Here is a 17,648-nt window from a genome sequence, read left to right as displayed (position 1 = left end):
TTCAAATATAAAAATTAAAGAAGCAATTTAATTCAGAAATTGAATATGAATATGAAATATAATATGAATATAATATGAAAAGGATGGCACTTAATAGGAGGAGGAGGGGAAGGAGGAGGAGGAAGAAGAATTATTATTTCTTGGTGATGATTGGGATAGTATCTTATCTGAATCCTTTAGCCCAAAAGAGTGCAAAATTTTCCACTCAAAATGAGGTGATTTTGTACCAGAAGCTCTAAAATTATTTATAGCCCAATTATATAGCCTTAATTTTGCCAAGTTTGAGAAAATAGTATTAAAATTTCTTACAGGCTTCTTCCAAGCCTCACTATTGACCAAGGTAATCTTTTGTTTGGAAGTAGGACCATCAATGATGAAGGAAGAGTCTGCTTGCCTGTGCTTAACTACCAACTTGTTGAAGTTAACATTCTTTCCAGCTGAGTTTGCACATGTTGTATTTATTGAGAACTTTCATTTGAGCTGGATAAGATCCATTTTAAGAAACCTGTCATCATACAGGTCTTTCATCAAAGCTCAAGAGACTCTAGCAGTGAATCTTGGCTATAGAACAGCATCATAATTTAGGAAGAGTGCTTTAGGGAAATGTTAGAGAAAAAAACACTAAGGGAAACTGAATTTCAACTGAATATCAGCTAGTTTAACCTTCCTGTTTTACCTGTGCTCAGAAAATGTCAGTAAACATTTTCCAGGGCATATCTGAATATTTTACTATGTGATTTCTTAAATGAGAGATAATAATGCCACTTGTAACAAGTGGCCCTGGAACCATTTGGGAACATTTGTCACCTTTCCCTAAATTATGATTTTTACGTAGTAAAATATATTAGTAGATAATTGTTTCCATTATTCAAAAAGAAAAGATATGACTTGGGACAATATGAATGATCAATTCAGACAATCCCTTTGATAGGTTTAAGAGCCATTTTGGTCTAGTGGTTAAGGCCAGAGGTGGGTTTCTGCCAGTTCAGGCAAACCGGTAGTGGTGATGGCGCGAGGCTCCACCCACCCATCCTGACGCTTCTGTGCATGCAGAACTGGTAGTAAAAAAAATGGAAACCCACCACTGGTTAAGGCATCAGGCTAGAAACTGGGAGATTGTGATTTCTAGTTCCATTTAGGCATGAAACCAATTGGGCCAGTCATTTTCTCTCAGCTGAGCTCACCTCACAGAGGAGTTGTTGTGGGGAAAATAGGTGGGGAAAGGAATGTTAGATATGTTCACTGCTTTAAGTTGTTTTAAAAAATAATAAAGATGGGATTAAATAAAGTATATCACCTATTATGTAACATTTCTAATTTCTTTCCTTTACTTCAGTACTTTTAATATAGAAACTTTGAAGCTAAACTAAATGCAGTTGAAAAGGAACGGAATCTAAGTTGTAGTTTAACCACAGGATTTGCTACATTTTATTCTTGTTAAATTATGGCTTGACTACATTTTTGCATTTAGTGAGTTTTGTTGAAAAATTTCTTTTGTGCAACATATTTTTTACTAAAATAATAACAATACAGAAAATGCTTAATCTTGCTGTGCAATGCTTGAAGAACAATACAATCATTTAGCAATGTGTCATTGAAATATCAATGACATACGTGTACCCTACTATATCTTACATAAAGAACAGAAAATAGATGCACAATAATTTATTCTTCTAAGCTTCATTGATCAGGCACATTTTGTCTATATTGCATTCCATTCATTTTACAAAATATAAAAAATTTCTCCTAAACTCAATGAATAAAATTCACAGTGAATTCTCGAGAGTGCCTCCTGTAGTTGTGGATCATCCACAAGCTCCTTCACAAAGAAGTTGTGGATGCTCTTGCCTCCAGAAGTTGTGGGTGCTCTATCACTGATAAAAATAATTATTTTTGAATGGAGTTTTAAAAGCTTCCAACAATATCTTACAGCTATATATTTTAACAATTATAGTCCATCGTCCGTGCTTAACCAAATCCTTTTGATCGTGGAACATTAAGTAAAATGGTAAAATTTCAGGCAATTCAACATATCTATTTATCACTAAGAACAATTAGCTTCATTTCAAATGAATGCAAGACTATGTGCTAATTATAATATTGTGTTAATTCCTCCCAGACCCTGGAAATTGCTTCTTCATCAGATGCATCACTTCAGTAGAAAGCCTACTTCAATCTTCCAGCAGAGGAAGAGACTGTGCTATAGCCCTTAATCTTTCCTAAGGATTGGGAGTTGAACGGAAGCTGTCCCTTCCTGTAATTGGGTAATTTTTATGATCTCAATCTAGGTCAGGATTCTCTGTAGAATAAAAAAAGATTTCTCTCTCTCTCGGAAAATATAACTACTACATTCACCACGGGTTCATACAAAAAGAATATTCAAATGTATACTTCCAAAGTAGATATTAGTGGTTTATATCAATTTAATAAAACGTTGACTCCTTGTCCAAAGGAATTGCCTATTTAGGAGTCTCAACTATTTTTTTTCTCAAGACTTAACATCCGAGGAATTTCAGAATAGCATCAGAATTAAACAGCCCAAGAAAGGGTTGCATAATTTAAATAAACTGTCAAGAAGTACTCTTAAGTAAACTAAATGGTACATCTTACAAAGGTTAAAAAATAATATATCAGCACTAAACTGGTCAAAAATAATAATACCCCAACTCTAAATTACTTAAATAACAGAATTAGCAACAATTTTAAAATTGGGATTGTCTATAATGAAAGTTTTTGGTGTGCAAAATGATCAGTGTTTATTATCTATTATATCTGCAACTCTGGGTTTTCTGCCTCTCATATACAGTAGCATTAAGAATCTTTCTTCATTTGTATCTACATTAGAGTTTTATCAGAACAGGTGTAATAGTTCAGAATGCTATTGACATAATATACTGCCATAAACAACAAAGTCAAATATATACTCTCAAACCACAATTTATGCATTTATTACTGAGAATCAGTAGTATGAAACCTGACTTCCTATAATTTATAGGTTTATCAAGTAGGGGACCAACATATGCAAAATGCTAGTAAGAATGGATTTTTTTGGCTGATCTACAAAACCATCTGCACATAGCAGAATCATATATTCTGCATCCCATGGTTCCCTAATATTTCAAATTACTGCAAGAGACAAGTTCTAAAACTAAATTAAAAAGGAACAGGTGAAAGAGAACATTCTTGGCAAGTACCGTGGTATATATAAAACAGTTTTATTTCATTTTTATCAACATTCTTGTTTTTTTATTTAGTTTTTTTAGTGGAAATTGCCTTGAGCTTTTTTGATTTGACAGCCACTAAGTTAAAAAAAAATTAACTTTATGAAAATAACAAAAAAAAAATCAAAAACAAGAGTGCATCACTCATAATTACATATGGTTCACCAATTAAATATATTCTTTCAGATTACATAACTTTGGGGAAAATCCATTATACACCAGCAGCTTCTTAAAAAAATATAATAAACAACAAGTACCATGGTACAACCACAACCACCATGATATATATATGAATTGCACACTCTCACAAACATATTAATCTCCAAGGGATTCCAAAGAAAAACAATTACCAACCTAATCCAAAGGGAGACTCCCCCAAAAACCGAGACACAGAACAGGACAACGGCATCACCCTCCTCCCTTACATCAAAGGCACCACAGATAAAATCAGCAAAATTCTCCACAAACACAATATCAAGACAGCCTTCAACACTGACCAAAAAATAGCCAACATCTTAAGAAACCCCAAAGACAAAATCCAGCTAGAAAACCATGGATTCTACAAAATACCATGCAAAATCTGCCCTGCAACATATATAGGACAAACGAACAGGAGAATAAATGCATGCATCGCAGAACACAAGAACACAGTAAGAAAAAAAGAAAAAAACTTCCTCCCTTTTCCAGCACTTTAAAGCTACAGAACATGAAATTAATTTTGAAGGAACCAAATTAATCTCCAAAACTGAACACTTCAACAAGAGAATAATTATGGAAGCTATCGAAATATAGAAACTTCCCCACAACATGAATAAACGTGACAATACCTCCCACCTACCAGATATCTGAAACCAGCCCTAGTGAACAAACGAGCCACACCTACCACCCAGGCCATTACAACACAAAACAACAACGTACACACAGCCGGCACCAATCAGCACCAATGATGTTTGATGCTTAATAAATTTATAGGCCGCCCAATCCCAAAGGACTCTGGGCGGCTTACAACAATACATTTAAAATAGAAGTTAAAAACACAAAAATATTGATTAAAAAGACCACAACATTCACCCAGTCTGATCGGGGCTGGAACTCAATCGTGAGTTCAACAGCCCGTGGCCTGCCGGAATAGCCAGGTCTTAAGAGCCTTACGGAAGGCCATGAGCGTGGGTAGGATCCGGATCAATCTACCAATCATGATACATCCACACAGCCAATCAATCCACTTACTGAAACAAAGCCAGCACTCAACAACCCACCCACCCCCAAGATTTATAGAAAGACAGTAGCTCCAACCACACTTTAAGTCAAAAACACCAGCCTGAAGATGGCGAGTGATACCTCGGCAAAACGTTGCCAAGATAATCTCAATCTTACACGGGAAAAGATCCGAATACAACAAGACCAGTGTATGTATGTATGTATGTATGTATGTATGTATGTATGTATGTATGCATGTATGTTTGTTTACACACACACACACACTCTACATGGGGCTGCCCCTGAAAAGTGTTCGGAGACTACAATTGGTCCAGAATGCAGCCCACGTGAGCGATATTGGATGTACCAAGATACACCCATGTTACACCTATCCTCCGCGAGCTGCACTGGCTTCCTATCAGTCTCCGAATGCGTTTCAAGGTGCTGGTTATTACCTTTAAAGCCCTACATGGCCTAGGACCAGGATATCTGTGAGACTGTCTTCTGCGGCATACCTCCCAACGGCCGATAAGATCACACAGGGTGGGCCTTCTCCAGGTGCCGTCGACCACACAATGCCGTCTGGCAGTTCCCCGGGGGAAGGCCTTCTCTGTAGCCGCTCCAACCCTATGGAATGATCTACCCCAGAGATCCAGATCCTTCCCACTCTCATGGCCTTCCGAAAGGCTACCAAAACCTGGCTATTCCGGCAGGCCTGGGGCTGTTGACCTCATGAATGAGGTCCAGCCCCACCTAGATTGAGTGCATGAAGTGATCTTTTAATCTATTTTAATCTGTTTTTTCCTCTATTTTTAATTCTTTTTTTTTTAAATGTATTTCTGTAAGTCACCGGGAGTCCTTCGGGATTGGGCGGCCTATAAATTTATTAAATACTTAAATACTTAATACTTAATACACACACACACACACACACACACACACACACACTGTTTGGACCGAAAAACAAGAAAGCTATTGACTATGTATTACATCCCTGTAGTGATATTGATATATTATATGAGTCCTGCACAATTGGAGGCAGAAGTATGCTTCAAGTCCAACAAACTAATGAAGAAGAGAAGCTGTGCATTGGCTAATTATGTAAGACAGCTAAGAACAAGCATTTAAAAATAGGAACTTACAGAATGTACAAGAAATAAAATGTACTGTATGTATTGAAATGGCATGGAAAAGCATGAAATACATACATTGGTCTATTCTACAAAAGACATGGGAAAGAGGAGAAAGATAAAACAAAGCAATGGCTTACAAATGGAACATTAAAAAAAGAAACAGAAGACTTGTTTTTGTCTGCTCAAGAATAAGCTATTCAAATCATTTTACCAGATGATCAAATCAAACCGTTTTAAAAGTGCCCAAAATGCAATCATTTCTTTGGAGAAATGTATCAGTTGTAATTTGGAGACCGGGTCGTAACTTTTTTTGACTATTGTGTAATTTTGAATGGTCATTAAGTGATTGGTTATAAGTTATAAGGATTTTCTGCATAGAAAAGGGGCAGAACTTGAACCATATTAGCAGGACCATACATGAGATCGTGTGAGCATTTGTGAAAGAAGGATTGAGTATTCATGTTGGGGAAACATCAACAAATTGCCAAAGACTGATCCATGTTAGATTTATATATATCTATATATTCTCCTGAAAAATATAAGGAATCCAAAAATATTATTTTAGTATTATAATTTAAAATGGGATTTAAAGTTGTGTTGCATCCTCTAAAAAGAATTAAACATTTATGAAGTGGAGAGCCTGTGATTGAGCTATACAAATTCCTAACCTGCTTTAGTCAAAAGTTATTGCAGCCAATATTTGAACAGCCCCTACATGCATTAAATATGTAATTATTAGCCATAATAGTACTGTATAAACCAACATGATAGGAAAGTTAAAAAAGAAAAAAACTATTTCTGCCAAATAAATTTTCAGCAACTTGAAAAACCATGAGGGTGAGGAGGAGGGGAAGGAAAAAGTTAATCACAGATGGAAAAGAGACTATTGCTCAACATTTTTTTCTGTTATCAAGGTCAATTATGTAGAACAAAGAAAAGTCTAATTAAAAGGTAAAGATAAGTAGCCTTAACTTGGTGGTAAGCAGAAACACAGTACATGGAACATTTGCAATCTTCCAATAAGATTTGAGCAGGAACTGAAGATAAGAAGTTTTTGGCCTCAGCAGCACTGTACAAATATCTCTGAACTCCGTCCAAATAATTGAGAATAAAAATACCCTGAAGCTAATAAAATATTGAAACTTTTTCTCATAAGCCCAAAATTTGCTCTACTAAATGCTTTCCTGTTTGGCTGCATTACCAACCATTGCATAAAATAATTCTAATGTTTATGTATCTGTGTAAACTTAGTTGTAGAACTGTGTTCTTTTAATGATAAGTAGTTAATTAGGGCTGATGTTCACTTTAGTTCTGAATTCATGCAATAAAGTAAAACTGTCTTGCATGTTCATAACCAGAAGCATTTCAGAATTTATTGGATGAAGGAGGGGATAAATGACCCATATAGCCTCCTCGTGAGGGAAGATTTGATAGCAGTGATGACAATAAATTCAATAGGAGTTGGAAGAGATCCTGCTCAGAAGATCTTTGCGTGGAAAAGGGCTCAAGTGCAGGACTGGCTTCACATATATACAACACATATATACTGGATACCTTGGATAATGTTAATAAAAGTTTTTTCTTTCTTTCTTTCTTTCTTTCTTTCTTTCTTTCTTTCTTTCTTTCTTTCTTTCTTTCTTTCTTTCCTTCCTTCCTTCCATCTGCATTAATTTACTAACTCATTTTACATGCCATTTGTATCTTTTGTTGTTTAATTAATTGATGCAGTTTTTAAAGTGAAAATATAAAACAGTAGCAATCATTTAAATACATATCAGACATAGATGGAATACCACTGATTCTTTGTAATAAGGAACATAAATAGATATGGTGGCTATATACATTTGATAAATAAATAAATCTGGATTTTATATTTTTGTATTGTTGCTTTTGTTTGTTGTTATTATTTATATCCTTCCCAGAGCTGTGAGATGAAGGTCTATATAAATGTGATTAATAAATAAATCTATGTTTTGGTTCTTAAATGTGTTCTTTCTCTCTCTCTGCAATAAATATCTTTGTCAAGTCATAGCTAGCTGGGTGACCTTGGGCCAGTCACCCTCTCTCAGATATAGGAAGAAAGTAAGAACAAACCTGTTCCAAAAACATGGTAAAGAAAATGTTTTGGACACTAGTCCGGACTATCACCAGAAGTTAACACTGACTCAAAAGGGCAAATAAATGAATAAAAAGTAAAAAAACAAAACATGAATAATGATTGACAATGATTAAACCAATTTAAAAGTAAGGGGATAAAGAAGTGTTAGCTATCCACCTAAAAATAATCAACTATAGCCCCAAGCTTTAATACTGACATTGAAGAAGAACTCCTTCGTAATGAACTACTGAACAGGATTTCGGATGACAACTACAATTGATGGGCAGGATGATTGTGTAAAGGGGATGCACTAAATTTTTGTGAAAAGGACAACATTTGATTTTTGAGGAGTGTGCTCTCCAGAACTTGAAAAAAGAATTACAACCTGCAGACTTGGGACTTTTAAACATGGTTAATATCCTTGTAATGATTTTTTTTCCCTTCGGGGAATTAAGACATGTTAATGTTTTGATTGACTGAAAGGATGGTTTGATTATGGGTTTTAAATTATTCTAAAACCTCAACTGAAAATATGTAGATATTATTTTTCAGTATTCTTACCAATTCTTATGAAGGTAGGGGATCTAAATGCTGCCCTAACCAATTTAGAGAAAGGAAGGGATAAAAATGTAATAAATAAATAGATAACAATAAATCACATGTTATCAAGCACATTTGGAAGCAAAGTATTCATCAACACAGATTCACAGAATAAAATTACAGTCAGAAGGAACCATTTGGTTAATGAACACAATTCCCTCTCAGTGCAAAAAAACTAAATTTATGGTTTACTTTAGAATCTTCCGAGATATCAGCATCAGACCATCTATATCAGTGATGGCTAACCTTTTGGTTGTTGTGTGCTGAAAGCACACGCATAGTGCAATGTGTGTGCAGACTCCCCCACATGCACGTGTGATCCCCGTGTGCACGACTCCCCACACATGTAGACACCTTACATATGTGCCATGTTCTCCACGCATGCGTGGCAGAGACCTGAAAACCAGCCGGTCAGTGGGAGGCACGTGTGTATGCACTGTGGAGCTGAGCTGGGGTGACGGCTCAGGTGCCCACAGAGAGGGCATGCCATAGGTTTGCCATCACAGATCTATATACTACTGAAATTATCATCTCTGTAACCTTTAACTGGGCAAAACAGTACATCACAGGAAAACAGAGTTTGAACAAAGATATCTCAAAAGGGTTAGCATCCAAAATCTGGGATCTACGACTTCTGAGGAACTGAAATTTGGCAAATTTGTGGTTCATTCATTGCTGCCACATTGTCACATCACTACCCAGATGTGAGAAAAATATCCCTGATATTTTCTATATACTTAAGAAAAACCAAAGAAGGAGATTATAGGCAACAAAAAGCTTTATTGATCAATAAGAAGAAGTCTTATTGATAACTATCATGCACATGACAGGATTCTCAGGAATTTGTCAGGTTCATTCTTTACACAAATAATTCAGATGTTATTCTAATTCTTATACCAGAAGTTTAGTAGACTGGCCCACCCTAGTCCTACAGGTTAGACTGATCCCTCTTCTTCAGCCACTGGAGATCAAATAGACAGGTCTTGTCCTAACCCTGCAGAGGCTCCAAAGGACTCCAGAAATTGTAGACCAATCCCAACTTTGGTTGTCAACAGGCAGTCAAGGCAGCAAGAAATCAAAAGTTGCTCCTGCTCCCACTGCTTTTTTTGCTCTTGGTCAATATGTTTCTCAGTTAAGGTAAGGGAACAGCTCTGAAACAATGACCCAGTGGGTCACAGAGTGTCTAATCTGGTCTACAGTTCCTTTCATCATCTTCTCCCTCTTGAAGGTAGGGATATTGGCTCTCTTCAATCATGTTTTAATCAAGCAAAAATAAAAACATAAAGATTTGACTATATTGCTTTCCTCAGAATAAAATTAATCTCCTCAGGAGATTTAAACTTTTGTAAAGTCAGTCAATAGACTTCATCTGGAATGTTGCCCCTTCAGTCAGATGAATCACACCTCTTCTTTCTAACTGAGCCAGAACAGGAATTTAATAGTTTTCCCTCCCATCCCCTTTCTCTTTTTTACATTGTGTCTATTTGAATTTGGCCTATATCCAATTTGTAAGGAAGAGACTAATGGATTGGTGATTTTGCTCTTTAAAAGGATCTCCCACTAGGAGAGTTGTAAGAGGATCACCACCAACCTCTAATGCCCAGTATGGATTAAATAGCATTTCCCTTGATTTTTTAACACTGTGCTATCGCGTTAGAAAATCAGAGTGAGAGAGAAATGCAGACAATAAACACTACAGAAGGCAGCTCAGCTGGATTCTTCCTCTCATAGGGCCATGGGTACCAACTGCTGTGCAGGAAGATGCCATAACATTCATTTGTTTTTAAGTAGTATTTATTGTATTCTGATCTATAATTGTTTGTATAAGCTGTCCCTGCCTGTAAGCTGTTTGGGGAGGATTGTTGAAACCACCATAGCAGAAATAATAATGGAGAGTTGTTCACTGCCCCCCTCCCCCATGACACCTTTTTGCTACAGATTCTGTATAGGAATGGGGGAGGGGGTGGTTTCTTCTTTTTCTCACTCTAATTTTCTTTAATATACTTTATCTTGAATTTGTGATTGAGCAAAAATGTACATATTGTTCTGAGATACATTTTTGTACATAATTTCCCTACTTTGTATCCTTTTCACAAGGAACGTTTCCAAATATAGTGCAACCTTGTGTGTATCTCATTATCTTATAAACACACCTACTCTTAAACCTCTGGAAAACCAACCCTCTGGAAAAAAAACCAAGAATGTGCAAATATGTCATTTTTCCTGCTTTTGAGTTTAAAAGACTCTCCATGAGACACCACATGACACCCACCTACCCACCCACCCACCCAGTAGCCTGACCTGACCAGGAGAAGCATGGGTCTAATGAGCAAGTGGCTGAGTTGACAGTCATAAGACTCTTGTCTGCTTCCTCAGGTCCAAGAAGTTCAAACTGTTGCCAGATAGCAGAGCAAGATTGAAACCCAGGCATTTCTGCAGGTCTAGGAACAAATTTGAGTGATTTTATCGCAGATCCTCTGAAGATTCCTCTGCACAGCCTTGGAATATCCAGGTTCCACCAGCCCAGAAATCTGCTAAACAGCAATTCATGAATACAATAATGGTGGAAAAGTACTGTTGCTTCACCACCTTATTGATAAGGTAAAGGTTCCCCTCACCCATACGTGCTAGTCACTCCAGACTCTAGGGGGCAGTACTCATCTCTATTTCTAAGCCAAAGAGCCAGCATTGTCAGAAGACATCTCCGTGGTCATGTGGCCGGTATGATTAAACGCCAAACACACACAGAACGCTGTTATCTTCCCACAAAGATGGTCCCTATTTTTCTTCTTGCATTTTTATGTCCTTTCAAACTGCTAGGCTGGCAGAAGCTGGGGCAAGTAACGGGAGTTCACTCCAGTATGCAGTGCTAGGGATTCAAACCACCGAACTGCTGACCTTTCTGATCGACTGCCGCAAGATTACTGCTACAAGATAGATCCTAATAGCTGCTCTCACCGATTATTGGCCCTGCTGGGTAAACCAGACAGGATAAGTTAATTCTACATTATTGTAAAGCCACATAATACTTCTTGACAGTGAGAATAATTAATCATTGGAACTGGAATATATACCAATGATGGGTGCTCCATCACTGGAGGTTTTGAGTAAAAAATTGGGCACCCATTTGTCCAAGATGGTATAAGGACTCCTGCCTTGGTTAGGGGGACTGAACTATAAGACTTCCAAGATTGCTTCCAGCCCTATGATTATAAGTGACCTGTATGCCTGCCTATCTAGCCTGCTAGCAACACTTAATGGACAATTTCAAAGTCCTGACTCAGCTTTATCAGGGCCCTTACCACAAAATTACAGACTAGTACTCTTTCAAGCAGAAGACAATAAAAATATAGGAATGACAGTCTTTTGAATGACAAGAATACTGGGTATATAGTATTTGCTTGTATTGTTGTTTGTATTTCTTGCACATAAACAGTCCAGATTTGCTTTCCTGGAATTTATTTTGTCATGAACTTTATATTTTCATTAAAGTGAAAACCATATATAATGTATATAAAGTTGAAAATCTTGCATGGCTCTAAAAATGTAAATAAGCAGCAAACAAATAATATCATAGTTAAACCATCAATAGACTTTTTATATAATAGAAATGATACACACACATATACACACAGAGAGACTACAAAGTCAGATGATGTTTAATGTATGCCATCAATTCCATTACATGTTTAAATATCAATTATTATTTTAAGATGAAAGCATGTAAGGCTAGCTTTCAAGCTAAAAAGGCATTTGGTTTTATATTTTCTGGATATAAATGCTTACTATAGCTAATGTTAATGAGGATTTAAAATGAAATGATAAAAAATATGTCCAGATATTTAGAAAGCTTTTCAACAAAAATAGACATTAAGTATTTTAGAAATAAATTGTGGATAATCTCTGGGAACATTGGGGTCATATGTGAAATTTAGGAACATTTTGTTGAATGATGCTGCTTCTTTATCAGACAGATATTCTTTCAGAATCATGACATACTTATATAAAGAAAGGGCCAACTCAAAGCTTACATAAATATATTTGTTCAAACAAAGATTATAACACAGCACATATACATTTAAAGGGAAGCAAGATTAAGTAGGCAATGTTAGCTACCAAGAAAAGGTTTACACACTGATTTTCAGCCAGTAGTAAATGTGACTATTACTCTCAGAAATGACTGGCTTGCTTGTTTGTTTTCAAGAAGGAACAAGACAAAGGAAGGAACAAGAGAGCAGAATAGAGGATGAGAATCTCAGAAAAGGAATGGTTAAATTTTGAAGTACATCTTATGATTATGTGGTGTGCTGTCCAAATTAATGGACAATTAAATAAGGAATCCTGGTTTAATTCTAGCTTCTGCCATGAACTCAGTAGGTTAGTGCTCTGTCACTTAGTTTCAAGTCCCTCATCTACAACTCACCTTACATGTCTGGTCTAAATTAAAAGTGGGACTAAGTTCAAACAAGAAAAAAGGGGGGGAAAACAAAGCATGGAGCTGTAAGGAAATGTCAAAGAAAATCCACTTCTAAACGTTTTCTAGTCACATTGGAAGTTAATGTAATACATACTTCCATGACCCTGGGAAATTTAGGACAAGAAAAAATATGTGCTTTATGGAGGCAAGTCAATAGGAAAAAAGAAAAAAAGGCACCAGATAAAAGAAAATTAGAAACTATAAAGGGACTACAGATGAAACATATATAAATTAAGGACATTACAACTTGGAGTTTGTGTACAATAAATACTGAGTTTAGGTTTAAATCATTTCCTGGATAAAGTTCTGTGATTTGTAACTCACTGTTTTGTTCATTTCTACACTACCATAGCTGTGAAGCATGAAAACAGATTGCAAATACCTTAACAGCCTCAAACAATAACAGACTTTCATAAATAGCAAGCAAGATTAAAGCAAAACCCATCCGGCAAGAATGTTCAACCCTTACCTTTGAGTCATAATCTTATAAGCATCTGGCAGATAACAGCGGATATTCTCCATCTGAGCAGGATCTGAGTCACAGATTTTATCATCTGTCCTGCCATAGTTGGCACTTTCAATCATGATAACATCTGTTCCTGGGCAACGGAGCTCTATTGGGTAGCTTTCACAAGAGAGTTCCCTCCGGACCACTGCCATAGGAACAGGAGCACGACTAAAAGCTGTGGAAAGAAGAGAGATGCTTAGTAGAAACCAAAGCATCTAAAACAAAAATATCCCCCACAGTGTACAGAAATGTCAAATCAAATGATTCGCAAAGCAGTATGGGTCATTCAATGCAGCCTTTCAGACATCTCTTTGAACACATGAAGAGTGTTTCCACTCACACATGAGTAACTGGAGAAACCTATTTATGCAACAGGCAAGAATTTAGAAGCAAGTTGCTTCATGATAGGATTGTGTAGTGCTTCAGAGCACATAGGAGTGCAAACAGAGCAAATGACAGTATTCTAGTAACCTCATGCACTCAAACCATTTTTTCAGAACTGCATCTGAAGCACTGCACAGCCCTAACTCAAAAGATGGGTTTTCTTTATCAAAAATGAGCCCACAACCCTTTATTTTTTAAAATATTAATAAAAATATTATCCTCAGTCCCCATCATTCATCCTATTTTGATAAAATAATTGTTTATCATTACAGTGGGAGGAAACTATTTTGCATATTAATCTTTGTGGTCAGCCCATTCCTATCGGTATTGCGAGCATAAGATTGAAGAAACCAATTCTATTCCCCAATTTTGACGTCCGGAAATATGCTAGCAAGAAGCCCACCAAATGTAAATAGCTTTGATTTTCAAAAAGTAGCTCATAGAGAAAACAAATATTTTTTAAAATATATGTTTTGCCTTTGTTGCTATCTTCATCACCAGATTCCAATTTTTCTGACAGTTACAACTTTCAGAAAAGTGGCTTTTTTGCATCCAAAATGAAGACAATACAATACATGTTAGTTAATGTTCAGTTCATTTAGAACCCTGATGGATCCAGCCAAATGGTCACCAGTCCAGCATTCTGTTTCCCAAATAGCTGGTCAGACGCTTACAAAAGGCTCTGAGTTCATGAGGGCAATTAAACTCCCTCTGCATTTCTGAACAGATCATATTATAAGGTCTACCCATAATATAAAGTAAACATAACATTGATGTTGAGCACACTGTACTTTTTCTGTATCCATGCTGAATTTTAATTTTTTCTTATTAATATGAATGGGAGAATAACAAAAATGAAATAAGATAAACCCCCTAAAGGTTAGATCTCCTAATAAAACCAGAGATAACCTAAGAATGTTCCCTCCGGAGCAGGGTTTTATAAGAAACATAAAAATACTTGCAGAAAGGGGAGACTTGTAAGGAAAGTATCCATTTTTAGGATCAGTGGTGCTTGAAACAGTCAATTTGTTGCAGAGAATTGATATTTGGCTTATAAACCTCATGAAAATAGAACTCTTCATCAGTTTTGACATTTTCACCTCAGTGGCCCTTGCCTGATTATGATGATGATCAATGATCCACATACAAACATATAAAATCATAGTAATTGGAGATACAATCTTTGATAGCATGTTTCAAACACAGTAACACAGAATTTAGCCCCATTACTGATAATGCTAGAACTGGAACATGAAACCAGGAGTTTTATTTAACCAAAGTTTGTTTTTCTACAATACTATTACATATAGGGAATTCCATATGTGCCTGTCAGCATTGCTTTTAGACTAAGAGTAGGCAATGACCTAGGCTGCCAAAACGTAGGAAGCGCTAACACACACCCCTCCTTCAAAATCATTCTAAATGCAAGTGCTCAGATTAATGGGTACCATCAATCATTATGCTCTACAGCAGTGTTTCTCAACCTTGGCAACTTGAAGATGTCTGGACTTCAACTCCCAGAATTCCCCAGCCAGCATTTGCTGGCTGGGGAATTCTGGGAGTTGAAGTCCGGACATCTTCAAGTTGCCACGGTTGAGAAACACTGCTCTACAGACATCATATATTCTTAAACCAACACAGTGCTCTTAGAAATTGTAGTACAGCAGTACATGGACAATTGTTTGATATCTTCTCAACCACAAGGGCAAACCTGTTCGGATAAAGTGGGTTTGCCTATCAATTCAGTAGGAGTGTTGATGGTAATGTATTATTGTGTGTCCAAAGAAATCTTTTCTCAGACCAGGGAATGTGAGAGATGTTTAATATTGGCCAGCAACCAAAGTCTCCTTGACATTCAGCTCTGCTGTTCTGGGGCATCTTAATGACCTCTATAACATCTATCTGTTATGAGAATACATGCCTGTTCTTTTCATAATTCAGAGTAAGAAGCCTATAACATGCTTACTCAGATTTTATAGCACCCCTCTAAGTAAGAAAACTAATAATAAGGTTAATAGGCCATTGGGGAATAATTAATCTTCATGCTCCAGGCCTCTAGCTCTATTATATGCATTCCCACCTCAAGTCTCAGTGTGGCAAGGGCTACATCTCCTGGGGCAGCAAGAATGGCTCTTTAGAATTTGGTTTGCAGCACTTTTATGGTATTCTTCATCTGAGTTATGAATAATATCAGAACTGGTGTTGTGGCTTTATGAAGTTTAAGGGCGACAGGAACTAATTCTCTACCCTTGGAGAAAAATAATGGCCCAATAATGGCATATAATATTTTTCTTGGGATGAGGTTCTACATTATTGTAAACTAAGACCAAATTAATCAATTTTTGTCCTCTGTCCCAAAATTGTATCCTCGTGTGTCATGGTGTACTAGGATTTTTTTCAATTCATCACAGAAGGGAATATGCTGCAAAAAAGCAGCTTTAGAAAGAGCCTATATCTTGAATAACATCGCTTCCAGCAGAGATAAAATAGTAAATGGCTGCAACCTTGCTTACAAGTGTGGCAACTGCCCAGAAACAAAGCATAGTAAAACAAAATCAAGTCAATGGAAACCAATATGGAAGGTATGAGGGCAGGTGTGGAGGTGGCTCAGTAATATATTTTGGGGTAAAATAACATTTTGTGATTTTCCAAGACCATTAGGGCAGCTAATTTGCATGTAATAATGTAAGAACAATAATGCCTACAACAAAGTTGCAAATCAGAGCTACAAATCCATACAACTATTCTCTATAACTTGGACATTCTGGTAGGAAAACAGGCTAGAGAACTCCATCTTACCTAACGAAAAGGTTTTTTTTTCCTGAGAAACCTCAAAAATGAGATGGTTTATAAACAAGCAGTCTAGAACATCTGACAGACAAATATTACCTTTGTTAGGTTTGTGCAAAATGTAACAAAGAGACATTTGTTCTGTTTTTGTATATTTGTATTGTTTCTTGTTTTTAAATATTTTAAGAATCACTGAGAGTATGGAGGAATATTTATTTATTTTCTAACTATTAAAGTCGGAATAATCTAGCTAGAAAAAATGTACAATCATTGAAAATTTAAAGGGCAATCTTAATCTTATCTGTCTGATCGTAGAACGAGATGAAATATTACTAGATGCCACATGGAGATAAATCTGCATTTTTCTCTACCATTTCTTATTCAATGTGATGAAAAAGAATGTACTTTTAACATATCTTTCAAAGGAGAAGAGACTTTTAGTGAAATTTTGATGACTGATGAAATGAACTGTGACATTTTCAAAATAGCTTAATTACAAAGTAGCCAAATGTGCATGAATGCCTTCAATTTCATTGTGTATAATCATCTCTCCAGTGTTCTACAGTGCTTTCCACACTTTAATGATGACCCAAAGGAAGACATGTTTATTTATTCATTTACTAGAAAAAAAATATGGCTGGCCATATAATATAAAATAAAACCAAACTAGCTAATAGATTTTAGCTACACTGAAATACACAAAATTAAAAAAAAACCTCTTAGACATACCCCATCTTCTCAGAAACACAAATATTAGGCCCACTTAGAGTCAGTTCTTAATAGCCTTCTGGAAGGCAAAAGAGGGACAATCCAAATCTCGGGGGGAGGAATATCCACTGAGGGTTTTTTTCCAAATTGGGAGTCTAAGTAGCCAGAAAATATCAACATGATGAAAACCAGTAAACCAAGAATTCCAGCAATAACCTACTATTCTACCTTGAATAATAAAGAAATGGAAAGGAAAGGGAAAGGGGGGAGGAAAGTAAAGTAAAAGAAAGTAAAATTAATTTCCCCATCTGAACTTTAAAAATGAAATGAATAAAGAACAGAAAATTTAAGGCAGATTTACTGATATTACAATCAATCATCTGGCATACAAGTCATTTTTTTCCTAGTTAAATTACAACTGAAATGTTGGAAATGTTCAGCCTCTTTATGCAACATTATTGACTTAGCATCAAGAGTATAACAATATATTTACAAGTTGGAAACACGGGCAAATTAATTTTGATTCTGT

The 17,648-nt window shown here is 36.1% G+C and overlaps 1 protein-coding gene and 1 long non-coding RNA gene across 21 annotated transcripts in view; one reads left to right on the top strand and one right to left on the bottom strand.

Moving 5' to 3' along the window:
- The window catches only part of ADGRL3 (adhesion G protein-coupled receptor L3), a 540,567-nt gene that overhangs the window by 309,474 nt on the left and 213,445 nt on the right, over positions 1-17,648 (bottom strand). For all 20 annotated transcript variants that reach the window (XM_087716492.1, XM_087716493.1, XM_087716494.1 and 17 more), the window contains exon 5: positions 13,199-13,412. In XM_087716492.1, coding sequence (XP_087572618.1) covers positions 13,199-13,412 — 214 coding nt within the window. The remainder of the gene's footprint in view (positions 1-13,198; positions 13,413-17,648) is intronic.
- The window catches only part of LOC148045540 (uncharacterized), a 99,812-nt gene that overhangs the window by 81,630 nt on the left and 534 nt on the right, over positions 1-17,648 (top strand). The window contains exon 3 of the long non-coding RNA XR_015696782.1: positions 2,120-2,264. This is a non-coding gene — a long non-coding RNA (uncharacterized LOC148045540). The remainder of the gene's footprint in view (positions 1-2,119; positions 2,265-17,648) is intronic.

Source organism: Thamnophis sirtalis, unplaced genomic scaffold (genome assembly GCF_051295495.1).
Source record: "Thamnophis sirtalis isolate CommonGarterSnake01/CBP01778 unplaced genomic scaffold, rThaSir2_p1.2 scaffold_5, whole genome shotgun sequence".
Classification (NCBI taxonomy): Eukaryota; Metazoa; Chordata; class Lepidosauria; order Squamata; family Natricidae; genus Thamnophis; species Thamnophis sirtalis.
This window is presented reverse-complemented; position numbering and strand designations above follow the sequence as displayed.